The following is a 13565-nucleotide window of genomic DNA, read 5'->3' on the forward strand; positions in this document are numbered from 1 at the left end:
GGGTCTTTTAATTAAAACTAAAAACTAATCATTAGTTTTCTAATAACAAAACACTAAGAGACAAACTAAAAGGTAACAAACCAAATATTAATTTTCAAAATTGAATACTTTTATACTGTTTAGAAAATTAGTAGTGGAAATGTGTGATAATTTGCTTCCTGCAATCTGCATAGCTTAACTGCAGTCAGGCGCTGCTGATAACTCTGCCACCCCGGTCATGGCTAGTACACAGCTGTGCACAAGTGACAGTATTCATGTGAGAAAAAGAAATCTTGAGACTGATATCATGTTTTTTGTTTTGGGAAGAGATCAATATGTGTTTTTAAAAAGCAAGGACCAGGGAAATGCACATTTGCATTTAATGACTGAATTGAATTCCTTGTTGTTCCCAGTGAAGAAGATGAGACTTAGATATGAGGGATATGTTCAGAAGAATCTCAAAGCCACATTTCTGTCCTCAGTCTAGGTATTAATGTTTTACTTTATATCTCCGTGCTTCAGCATCCTCTCCTAAAAATGAAGAAGTTTTTCAAACTGTCTTTAAAACTCCTGTATGATGATACCAAGATTAGAGTCGACTGACAAGTCTTGTGAGCATCCTAAACTCTTCTGTATTCACTACAAGGCACAGATGTGTGTACATGGAGGTGTGGAGTAGGGTAGGTAGAGATGTAATAGCTGACTCAGTGTCGTGTTCACCAAACCTTCTGTATTAAGCTGTGATATCTAATCCACCTATATAATGCATTCTATTATATGAGACAGAATGAACTTCCTGGACACGTTTGCTTAATTAAAGGTAGAGAGGTATGAATGACTCAACAGAGTCAATTGGTGACCCAGCATAATAATATGTAACAGCTGTTTATGAGATATTGTGAATGTAGACATATAACAGTTACATGCAACAACAGAATCACACTCTGAACTAGAATTAGAAAAGCATGATGGTACTAAGAATTTAGTCATTACCTGGTGAGTGCTCACTGACACATTATGGAATATAATTCGCTTTAATATACATTATACTTAACTTTAAAATAAGGAAATAAGATCAGTACCATTTTCTCTGGCTATTTATCTGGCTTTGAAAAACTAAATTAGAAAATGACTATAAATATGCCTTTAACCTTTGAAGAATTACATATAAACTTATTATTTCTGGTACAAATCATTATTAGTCATTCTTCTTCCCAATACCACCATCCCTTCCCTAAAACACATTAACTTCTAGTACTCTGTTCAGTGAACCACCTCTGGATTCTGCTACGAATCTGTTGGGTCTTGACACTATAGATAATGGGGTTCATCAAAGGTGGAAAAAGGATATAGATGTTGCCCATGAGGACATGGACCACAGGTGAGAGGTGCTTCCCAAAACGGTGCACCATGGTCAGACCAATGATTGGAACATAGAAAACCAGGACAGCACAGGTGTGGGAGACACAGGTCTGCAGGGACTTGAGCCGTTCTTCCTGGGATGCAATAGCCAAGACAGAATGCAGAATCAAGATGTAGGAGATGAGAATGAGCACTGAATCCAAAAACAGAGTGCAGATGACCAGGGCTAAAGCATAGAAGCTGTTGAAGCGGATGTCGGAGCAGGCCAGCCTCAGTAGGTCCTGGTGCAGGCAGAAAGAGTGGGAGAGGATGTGGGGGCGGCAGTAATGGAAGAACTTGAGGCGGATGATGGGAGCAGTAATGAACAGGAAACTCCTACCTACAATAGCCACGCCAGTGTTGATGATTCTGGTGTTGGTGAGGATGGATGTGTACCTCAGAGGGTTGCAGATTGCTGTAAAGCGATCAAAAGCCATCGCCAGAAGAACTCCAGATTCCATGCATGATAAACCGTGAACAAAGAAGGTCTGTGCAATGCAAGCATCCAACTCAATCTCCTGACTGAGCCCCCACAGGATTCCCAGCACCGTGTGCACCGTGGACAGCCCCATGCACAGGTCAGTGAGGGCCAGCATGGCCAGGAAGTAGAACATGGGCTGGTGCAGGCTCGGCTCAGTCCGGATCACATGCAGCACCAGGCAGTTCCCTGAAATTATCATAGCATAGATACAGAAGAAGGGGATGGAGATCCAGGGATAGTCCCTTTCCAGGCCAGGAAAACCAGTAAGAAGAAAGGTAGAGTTACTGACTTTGAGATCAGGTTGAACAGACATTGGTCTGTAAAGAGAAAAACCTCTCAAGGAAAAATGTAAGTAACAGCTGTGTAGGATTTGTAGGTATTTTCCACTGCCTTAATATAAAGTCTGAAGTAACAGCTATAATTAAAATGATTGGATTAGCACATTGCTTGTGGTTTGTTTTGTTTTTTTCAAAAGCTAAATGTGCTCCAAAACACTGATGAAATTAATTTATGCCTACATATGAAACCACCTGGTTATCAGAACTTTGGTCCCATCAGAGAAATCCGTGTCTCTGATCACAACATCACCATCACTTTCTGCTTCAATGCTTCCTGTTACAGGCAGCAGAGAAAAAAAAAATGTTTGGTTTGTGAAGGTATAATAATGAGGCTTAAGTATATAAAGTAAAAAAAGAAAGCACATTCAGGTTATTCACATTTAAAGCCTGGTGAAAGAAATTAGCCACTGTTGTAGGTGTATGATTAGCTAGCCTCTGCTTATATAAAAGACTAAGTAATTTATAAAAATCAGTGACCAACCATGTTGTCCCTTCTGACTTCTATGTTTCAGGGGCTTAATAAAGCATGACTGTCATTCACAGCAGAGATGTTCTTGCCAATTTTAAACATGGAGATTACTCTCCTATTTTGCTTACAGTGGCACTGAGATCCTCAGAGAAGCGAGATTTAAGCAGGTGCAAGAGTGCAGGAGTCAGTGGGGTAAATGCTGGAACCTGGGAGGTGCTGTGCTGAGTGATGCAATGACCTGTGGAAAATGAGGGAAAAGCCATGGGCAGTGCCTGCAAAGCAGACTTTCCACTCCAACAAGTTTTCAATGTTTCTACAAGCACAAGTTTATAAAAATGATTCCTTCATCCCAGGGGATTTGCAAATGAGCATTGGACAGATTGGTTCAGAAACCTCTGGTAGTTTCGTTCCTCATAGACTGGTCTTTCCTTTTTATTTAAAGGGTAGCAGGTATGTCCTATATAAAACAGATTATTGTTATTAACACAAAATTTCACTTTATTTCTCTTCATTTCTGCCCCATTTTATCCCTCTCTTTATTTAAATCCCCTGTTTAAATATTCAAAGAATTCATGTGCTGGCAAATATAAAATGCTGTTTATAAGTCATATAGTTTTGTGTAAGGTTGATAAACTTTCTAAGCTGCTGGAAATCAGAATCTCTGTTTTAATAACAATATTATTGAGCTTTTTTGCATTTACTGAGTGCTAGGAATCTTAGTATTATTTAATTCTCAGGGTTAGAGTATTTTTCTTATCTAATTTGATTGCTAGAGTTATTTGAAGATTATGTGTTTATTTTCAGAGGCAGTAGAGCATAGCAATAAAGAATATGCTTATAAAGTCAACTTTCTGACATAGAAACCATTCTTCAAAGCCTTTGAGAATTGTGAACTTGGGCAAGACACTTCAGCATATATTAGTTTTCTCATCCAAAATGGGGATAATACGTTACCAGTTTCATAGGGTTGTCCTGAAAATTAAATTAGATGACCATATAAATAAAGCACTTAGAATAATAAAGATGCAGAGAAACATGTTAATAAAAACAAGTTGCTATTATTTCCATTTCAGAGATGAAAAACTGAGGTCAGAATTGCAATACTTAATAAGGTAGCCATAAGCCACAAATAGGTATTGAGTACATAAAATGTGATAAGTTCAGATTCAGAACTCTCAAGACTCCACTCCAGGAAGACAAACAATCCAATTTAAAAAATGGACAAAGGACCTGAACAGAAATTTCTCCAAGGAGGACATACAGAGGGACCATAGATATATGAAACAATGCTTAGCATCACTATCCATCAGAGATGCAAATTAAATCCACAATGAGATACTATTTTATACCAGTCAGAATGGCCATCATAAACAAATGAACAAACAATAAGTGCTGGTGAGTTTGTGGAGAAAAGGGAATCCTAGTACACTGTTAGTAGGAATGCAGAGTGGTGCAGCTACTGTGAAAAACAGTGTGGCATTTCCTCAAAAAACTAAAAATGGAACTGCCTTTTGACCCAGCAATTCCTCTGCTAGGATTTTACCCTAAGCATCCTCAAACACCAGTTCAAAAGAACCTTTGCACCCCAGTGTTCACAGCAGCACAATTTACAATAGCCAAGTGCTGGAAGCAACCTAAATGTCCATCAGTAAACAAGTGGATGGAAAGACTATAGTACATTTACACAATGGAATAGTATAGAAATACTATAGAAGGAAGAAGGAACTCCTACCCTTCCCAACAGCATGGATGGAACTCAAGAGCATTATGCTAAGTGAAATAAGTCAGGCAGTAAAAGACAAATACCATATGATCTCACTTATAAGTGGAATCTAATTAATAAAACAAACAAGCAAGAAAAATATAACCAAAGACATTGTAATAAAGAACAAACTGATGTTAACCAGAGGGTAGGGGTGAAGAGGATGATGGAGTAAAGAAGGGGAAGGGTGGTCAAGGAACATGTATAAACGACCCATGGACAAAGCGAAAGTAGGGAAGGGTAGAGGGTGGGAGGTGGGGATGGGTGGGGAAGGGGAAAGGGATGGCAGGGAAATGGAGACAACACTACTTGAACAACAATAAAAATATATTTTAATATATATTTATAGATAGATGATAGATTAGATAGATAGATAGATAGATAGATAGATAGATGGATGATAGATAGAGAAAGAGAGAGAATTTGCTTCCTGGCAATTGTTGTCTTTTTGGTTCAAATAAACTCATAAGAATTCTTAAAAAAAAAGAAAGAAAATGCAAATTGAATCAAGAACTTAATGTGGAAAAATGATTTAAAATGTTTCTTTGAATAATCTTTATATTGACTAGTTGTTGACAGTAAACTGTATTAGGTTAATAAAATATTTTACTAGTCACCTGTTTCTTTTTATTCAGAACATGTAGACATACAGAAGTGACTCACATTGTATTTCTATGGAATAAACTGACCTAGAGATATATACTTGGAAACTTTCCCCTATTACATAGCTATAATGGCATTAATATTGTTCTAAATATTTTTATGAGTCTTTCATTGTAATTAAATAAGGTTAGTTGTTTTCTATACTAGAAATTACCATTACCACACTAATATAAGTGTTTCATAAAGCAAAGTGGCATAATGGAATTTTTTGGAAAGCAAGGGATAGATGCAAAAATGTAGGTTCTGTTAGGTAGAATTAGACATTTAGGAATCTAACAATAATTCTCTATAGAAACTGAATATAAAACATGTTTATAGAATTCTTTATTTTATAGTCATTCTTTTTTTTAAATTTAATCTTTATTGAATTTTTTTCCATTACCATTTAGTCTCCTTATACTTCCTTCTCCCCAGCAATCACTGCACTGCTGTCCATGTCTATGAGTCCTTTTTCATTTTTGCTGCATCCCTCCACCACCTAATCTCCCCCCACCAGCTGTCATCCTGCTCTCCATCTATGAGTCTGTCCCCATTTTCCTTGTTAGTTCAGTTTGTTCATCAGATTCCACATATGACTGAAATCATGTGATATTTGTCTTTTCTGACTGGCTTATTTCACTTAGCATAATGTTCTCCAGTTCTATCTATACTGTCCTAAAGGGTAAACTTTTCTTTTTTATTCCATTGTCTAAATGAGTAGTATTCCATTGTGTAAATGTGTCATAGTTGGGTTTTTCTGCTTTTTTAAATTTATTTTTTATTTTTAAAAATTGTTTTATTGTTGTTCAAATACAGTTGTCTGCATTTACCCTCCACCACTCTCCTCCCAGCTGTCCCCACCTTCCTCCCCTAATTCCATGCCCCCCTTGGTTTTGTCCATGACTCCTTTATAGTTCCTGAAAACCCTTCTCCCCTTTAACCCCTCCCACCTTCCCTCTGGTATAGTACCTATTGTTCAGCCTTGGTGTGAGGCTTAAATTACCTATAATTCAAAAATGCCTAGAACAGTGCTTGAATAGTCCAGAATTCAAATAGACTACATGTTTGCTAAATAAAATAAATGCACTTACCTTGGATTATTCCAGATTGCAGTCAGGCATAGTTGTTTTCATCATTCTGTTTAAAATATAAATAGAATGTCCCAAGGGACCTGAGGTCAATTTATACCCATTAGCCTCCTTCCCAATATTATAAATCATAGCCCTCTGGCTCTTTCTCATGCAAGAGCTTAAAAAGATACTATCTACTCTCTTGGGAGCAGAGAAACAACTATATCTATGAGGTTTTGCAAGGACCAGGGATTGCTGGATAGAGGAGACAGACTGAACTACAGGATGAATGAAAAGGTCCTGTGAAGGTGAAGGCAGTGACTTTTCACAATGGCACTGAAGGATTAATGTACATTTTGGGAATCAAATCCTTGCAGAGTTTAAAATTGCTTGAGAAAAGGCCAATAATTTAGATATATTTTTTCTACTCTCAATGTTCTACCAGGTAGAAATAGCATGAGATTCTTAAGTGTTGCAATGCTCTTGGATGATGGATGTGAACAGCAGCAACTGTGACTTTTTAATATAATCTAAAGAATTCTGTGCTACATGATATCTCACTTTTACTCACCTTGCTCCTGTATGAGAAAATAAGTTGTTTGAATATTACCTACCAAATGGACATAATTTCAGACTCACAGAAAAAGCACCTCAAATTATCCATGCCTCCTCTTTCTGCTCATGACACCAATTCCTCCATCTTTCTTCTAACAGGCTTTCCAGGTCTGGAACGGGAATATCCCTGGCTCTCCATCCCTTTTTCCATCATCTATGCTATGGTTCTCTCGGGGAACTGCCTGGTGCTGCATGTGATCCGGACTGAGCCGAGCCTGCACCAGCCCATGTTCTACTTCCTGGCCATGCTGGCCCTCACTGACCTGTGCATGGGGCTGTCCACGGTGCACACGGTGCTGGGGATCCTGTGGGGGCTCAGCCAGGAAGTCAGCCTGGATGCCTGCATCGCACAGACTTACTTTATTCATGGATTATCCCTCACAGAGTCTGGAGTCCTTCTCACCATGGCTTTTGATCGTTTTACAGCCATCTGTAATCCTCTGAGGTACACATCCATATTAACCAATGCCAGGGTCATCAAAATTGGACTGGGAATTTTAGTTAGGAGTTTTATGTTCATCATTGCTCCCATAAGTCGCCTCAAGTTTTTCCACTACTGCCGTCTACATGTCCTCTCCCACTCTTTCTGTCTTCACCAAGACCTGCTGAGACTAGCATGTTCTGACACCCGCTTCAACAGTTTCTATGCCTTGGCTCTGGTGATTTGTACCCTTTTGCTTGATTCCATGTTAATTCTTGTATCCTACATTCTGATCCTGCACTCTGTCTTAGCTATTGCATCTCGAGAGGAGCGGCTCAAGCCCTTGCAGACCTGTGTCTCCCACATCTCTGCTGTCCTAGTTTTCTATATTCCAATTATTGGTTTGACTATGGTGCACCGCTTTGGGAAGCATCTCTCTCCTGTGATTCATGTTCTCATGGGAAACATCTACATTATCTTCCCACCCCTGATGAACCCCATCATCTACAGTGTGAAGACCCCACAGATCCGTGGCAGGATAAAGAAGTGGTTCACCATGTAGAAGAAGTGAAACACTTTGAATTAAAAAGGAGTGAGTTGTTTAGATGCAGAAAACTATGGGCAGGGAGAGGAAAAGAATATTTATTTAAATTATGTATAAAGTAATTGAACATTAAGACTTTATATGATATGCCACTAGTTAAGAGATTTATAGATATCATGAATGGAAATAAAACCCATTGTGTCTAAATTCAAGTACAGTGTTGGAAGTTTTGAGAGTAGAATCATTTATCACATGTCTCTCATTTCTGTCTAGAAACAGTCACCTTACATGAAATATTTCTTGCTACAAGAAAATTATCCAAACATAGTTTGTATCCATCAACAGAGGAACAATTTTATCACCATTTAAATAGTTGCCTTGATAATCACAAAAGTTACAAATGGTCTCTAACCTTAAATGATATTTTCAGAATGGCTAACAGTGCACTTGTGAGCCATTCCAAATCATCATCCTTCTGTTCTCACTAATTCATCAACAGACATCTCTTTTTCTTGCTTCAGAGGAAATTTTATCATGATATTTTACATATCTACAAATGGCTACAACTGTCACAAACTTAATTCCTGTCTTAGAGTTATTGATATATTTTAGTGTTCAGAATAAATGCTTCACATATGTGCTTCATTGAATCTTACCTTTTCTGGATTTGACAAGTATCAGCAAGTCAAAAAATGTTTGGTAGGGGCATTTTATTCTGTTGAAGAATATGTGTATTACTTAATAATTAATGTGAGGTCAGATGACTAACCATTTAGGAAAGTAATAAAGCTTAGCATGACTGAAAACCTTGTGAAATTTCCATTCATGAGGATCTTCAAAGGGAGAAGATGCCATTGTTTTATCTCTGGCAACATATCATCTTCATCATTCTTATCACCAGATGAGGAAAAACAATAGCATATTTGCTACTATATTAGGCAAATCTTGATTGCCTTGTAGAACTATGTCTCTGAATTTCTGAGACCAAACTTGGTAAACATTTCATTTTCTTAAAGGATTTCTCCAAGTATTCTAATTTCTATTCACAGCCATTTCCCCTCTTCTATACTAAAAACTCTGAATTATTAGTCTCATGACTCAAATTGTATAGCACATATTCTAAAGAAGCAGTACTGTTTTGACATAAATATGAAATACATTCAAGCACATAGATAGCTATGAGACAAACAAACTGGTATCAAATACATAAACACACAAGTTAATAACTCTTAAGTTCTAATCTTTATCAGAAAATGTGTAACTAGAGATAGAAGACTAGATAAACAACTTCACCTAGGGAAAATGTGGGTTTGTGACTAACTAACTTCGGAGGTCTTACTTCTATTTAAAAATTCAAAATTTGTCCAAATCAGAAAAGGTGTGGTGGACTTATAATAAAAATAACTTTCAATCTTCAAAGGTCATATGGTATCTAGTTCATATACATAATATTGACATTTTTCTGAAGTCCTAATAAAATGCATATACACAAAATAATAAATAACAAAATATTAAAATATTTGCAGTTCAACACATGACAATAATTAGTTTACTTAAGCAAAGTGTTTTACACATCAATATGGTAAAATACAAAATAAGTCAATAGGAAGGAGAAATAAAATTTAAATTGTCAGTACTTAGAAAAAATAAAATTGGTTAATAAATATTAGAAGACGTTAAATATCATTTAAAATTAAATAACCATAAAGTTTAAAAACTAGGTCACATAAATTTTATACTTACATTCAATGGAAAAAATAAAATATGATTATGAGGATCCATTATTTCCAAGAGTGTATGATACTACAGAGACTCTCATATGCTTTTAATATAGATATAAGTTAACAGAAGATTTTTGGAACTAAATATGTCAATGCTGTACAAATATTAAATCACCATACATGTTAACACTAACACCCTAAATGAGGCTAGAGAAAAGAATTATTTTTAAAGATCTTATTTATTTATTATTAGAGAGACAGGAAGACAGGAAGAGAGAGAGGGAGAGAAACATGGATCGGTTGGTTTCCCCTTGCACACACCCTCACTGAAACCCAGGAGTCAGACTAACCACCTTTCACTTTGAGGGAAGACATCTAACCAACTGAAGCACACTGGTCAGGGCTAGAGAAAAGAAATGTTAAATGTATATTACCTTAGAGCTTCTATACTTTTGGTCATTGTTAGCTCTTATCTGTTAATTTTATAATAATAATAAAATGTTAATTTTGTAAAAATGTTTTATGGTTTCTCATGGCTACAAATGCTGAGAGATCTCATAACTGCAAAACTCGTTATTTCTAATCTTAAGTATCAGCATTTCCAAGAAACATTTTGGGTAATGAGTTTGATAGTAAATATTTTAGTCTGCATATGGTCTCTGTCATGTATTTGCTTTGTGATTTGTGTTTATAACCTCTTATAGATGCAAAAAGTTTTCTAACTCACAAAATTTGCAAGAACAACTACAGGCAGTATATGGTCTGCAGTTCCATAGTTTGCCAAAATGTAACCTACACAAAAAAATAGAAAGCACTACAATGGAAATATAAAAGGTACATATTTTGGTATTTAATTTTTTAAAAACAATTCACTTTTCTAAATTTAAAACATATAACAGTACACAAAGATTAACGCAACACACTGTGGCCCATATCCTTCATTGCAGTGAACATTCACAGTTATTCCAAAACTACCTGTAACTATAAAATTATACAAAATTATATGAAGAAAATATTTTCAGGCAATGGACAACATATGTATTTATATTTTTGGAATATTTGTCTTTCACAAAGAGAAACACATGAGGTGAAATATACATTATTACCCAATTTCTTCTCAAATAAACTTTCCCATATATTGCATAGGGAAGTAGAATACAAACTGAGAGCTTCAGTTGTGTTAGGTACAAGGAGGAGGGATTGGTGTATGAGATAACAGTGGTAGTGTAATTTTCAGGAGAGGGAAATGGAGGAGAAGAAAGTTCCCAGGTAAAGTGCTACAGAAACTCACATCAGAGTTCCCTTAATCTGTGAGCTGCACCTATGCAGAACAAGACTCTGAGGGTCTGACAAAGTAAAGCAATTGACACAAAGTAAGATGGTTAGGAAATCTGGAATCACATATTGCTGGGACATGTTAGAATACTAAACAACCAGATGGAGAGGCCTTTCTGAACACCCCATGAAGTCTGTTGAAACTTCCAAATGACTATGCCTTACAAATGGAGCTACATTAGCAGCAGATTAATGACAACTCTGGAGTCATGCTATGTATATGAAAAAGAAAAAAAAAAGAAAAACGCTTTGAGAAGGTCAAGGCAGTCTCCTAGTATAATCAATTCCCTGACAGAACAAAAGACATAAATCTTACAAGAAAAACGATATAATCTAAAATTTCATTATTGTAGTATTCTTTTTTATTTTTACTTCTTTACTTATTTTTATTGTTGTTCAAGTACATTTGTCTCCACTTGTACCCCACCACAGTCCCCCACCCCACCCATCCCTACCCCTTACTTTCAAACCTATCCCCTTTGGCTTTGTCCATGTGTCCTTCATACATGTTCCTTGATGCCCCCACCCATTATCCCCTATTATCCCTCTCCCTCCTCCTCTCTAGTTACTGTCAAATTGTTCTTTATTTCAAAGTTTCTGGTTGTATTTTGTTTGCTTGTTTGTTTTGTTGATTAGATTCCATTTATAGTTGAGATCATACAGTGTTTTTCTCTCACTGCTTGGCTTTTTTCACTTAGCATAATGCTCTCCAGATCCATCTATGCAGTCCCAAAGGGTAGGAGCTCCTTCTTTCTTTCTGCTGAGTAGCAGTCCATTGTGTAAATGTACCATAGTTTTTCCTTGATGGCCATTCCGACTGGAGTGAATTGGTATCTCATTGTGGATCTCATTTGCATCTCTCTGATGGCTAGTGATGCTGAGTATCCTTCCATGTGTCTCTGGGCCCTCTGTATGTCCTGCTTGGAGAAGTTTCTGTTCAGGTCCTTTGCCCATTTTTAAATTGGCTTGTTTGTCCTCCTGCAGTGAAGTCATATGAGTTCTTCATGTATTTTGAAGATAAAACCCTTGTCTGATGTGTCATTGGCAAATATATTTTCCCATATGATTGGGTCCCTATTCATTTTGCTGATGTTTTCTTTAGCCATGTAGAAGCTTTTTAATTTGGTGAAGTCCCATTTGTTTGTTCTTTCCTTTATGGCCCTTGGCTTGGGGACATATCAGTGAAAATATTGCTGCATGGAATTAAAATTAATAAAATTGAAGCAATAATTTTTAAAATGTCCAAACAAAAGTCATAGACTTGATAGCTTTAAAGATGTATTTTATTAATTATTCAAAGAAGAACTAACACCTGTCTTTCTCAAACTATTTCAAAAAAAGTTGAGAGCAAGGAAGACTCTCAAGCTCACTTTATGAAACTAGCATTATCCTAGTTCCAAAACCAGGTAAAGACACTACAGAGAAAAAGAAGTATAGTCCGATATCCCTGATGAACATAGATACTAAAATCCTTCTAAAAATGGTTGCAAACAGAATCCAGCAATATATTAAAAAGAACATACACCATGATAAAGTAGATTCAGTCAGGGGATGCAAGGTTGGTACAATACCCACAAATCAATAAAGGTGATACACCACATAAATAAAAGATCATATGACCACATGGTCATATCAATAGATGCATAAAAACACATTTGATAAAGCATAGCATGCATTTGTGATTAAAAAAAAAACTTTCAGCAAAGTGGGAATAGATGCAACATATCTCAATGTAATAAGGGCCCTATATGACAAATCCACAGATAGCACCATACATAAGGGGAAAAACTACAAGTGTTTCCCTTTAGCTTGGGAATAAGACAAGAATGTCTGATTTCACTACTCTTATTCTACATAGTACTGGAAAATCTAGCCACATCAATCAGAAAAGAAGAAGAAATAAAAGGCATCCAAATTGAAAAGGAATAAATAAAACTTTCACTATTGACAGATGACTTGATACTGTACATAGAGAATCCTAGAGATTCCACTGAAAAACTTCTAGAACTGATAAATTAATTCAGTAAGAAACAGGATACAAACTGAATATCTGGAAATTGGTTACATCTTTATACATCAATAGTGAACTATCAGAAAGGGAAACTAAAAAAAAAATCTCATTACAATTGCATCAAAAAATAAAATACTTATGAAGAAATTTAACCAAGGAGGTAAAAGACCTCTACTCAGACAATTATAAACCATTAAAGACAGAAATTGAAGAAGATACAAATAATTGAAAGCATATACCATGGTTAAAGATAGGAAGAATTAATATCATTAAAATACTCATACTACCCAAAGCAATCTATAGATTCATTGCAACTCCTATCAAATAACAAAGGCGTATTTCACAGAACTAGAACAAATATTCCAAAAATTTACATGAAACCCAGGAGACCCTGAATACTGAGAGCAATCTTGAGAAAAAGGGAATGAAGTTAGAAGAATCACTCTCCCTGATATCAAACTACACTACAAGACCATAGTACTCAAAACACAATGGTACAGGCATAAAAACTGACATATAAATCAACAGAACAGAATAGAGAGTTCAGAAATAAACCAACACCTTTGTGAACAATCAATATTTGACAAAGGAGACAAGGAAATACAGAGGGTTAAGATTGTCTATTCAATAAATGACGTTGGGAAAATTGGATAGATACATGCAAAAAATTAAACTAGACCATCTTCTTATACAATACACAAATATAAACTCAAATGGATTAAAGACTTTAATGTAAGATTTGAAACACAGGCAGTAAAATTTGGACATTTCTTGCA

At 36.0% G+C, this 13565-nt stretch overlaps 2 protein-coding genes across 2 annotated transcripts; one reads left to right on the forward strand and one right to left on the reverse strand.

Annotated features, from left to right (window-relative positions):
- Nucleotides 1–877: 877 nt before the first annotated feature.
- Nucleotides 878–2396, reverse strand: LOC112315314 (olfactory receptor 51V1-like). Its single transcript, XM_024571989.3, has one exon. The coding sequence runs from the start codon at nt 2172–2174 to the stop codon at nt 1224–1226; it is 951 nt and encodes a 316-aa protein (XP_024427757.2). The 5' UTR covers nt 2175–2396; the 3' UTR covers nt 878–1223.
- Nucleotides 2397–6386: 3990 nt separating this feature from the next.
- On the forward strand, nt 6387–10122 carry LOC112315312 (olfactory receptor 51V1). Its single transcript, XM_045204847.2, has one exon. It carries the CDS (start codon nt 6760–6762, stop codon nt 7738–7740), a length of 981 nt encoding a protein of 326 aa, XP_045060782.2. The 5' UTR covers nt 6387–6759; the 3' UTR covers nt 7741–10122.
- Nucleotides 10123–13565: the final 3443 nt, after the last annotated feature.

Source organism: Desmodus rotundus, chromosome 5 (genome assembly GCF_022682495.2).
Source record: "Desmodus rotundus isolate HL8 chromosome 5, HLdesRot8A.1, whole genome shotgun sequence".
Lineage (NCBI taxonomy): Eukaryota > Metazoa > Chordata > Mammalia > Chiroptera > Phyllostomidae > Desmodus > Desmodus rotundus.

Bases quoted from the DNA above. Each gene is read 5' to 3' on its own strand.
- LOC112315314 (XM_024571989.3), bottom strand. From the start codon at position 2,174: ATGTCTGTTCAACCTGATCTCAAAGTCAGTAACTCTACCTTTCTTCTT.
- LOC112315312 (XM_045204847.2), top strand. From the start codon at position 6,760: ATGGACATAATTTCAGACTCACAGAAAAAGCACCTCAAATTATCCATG.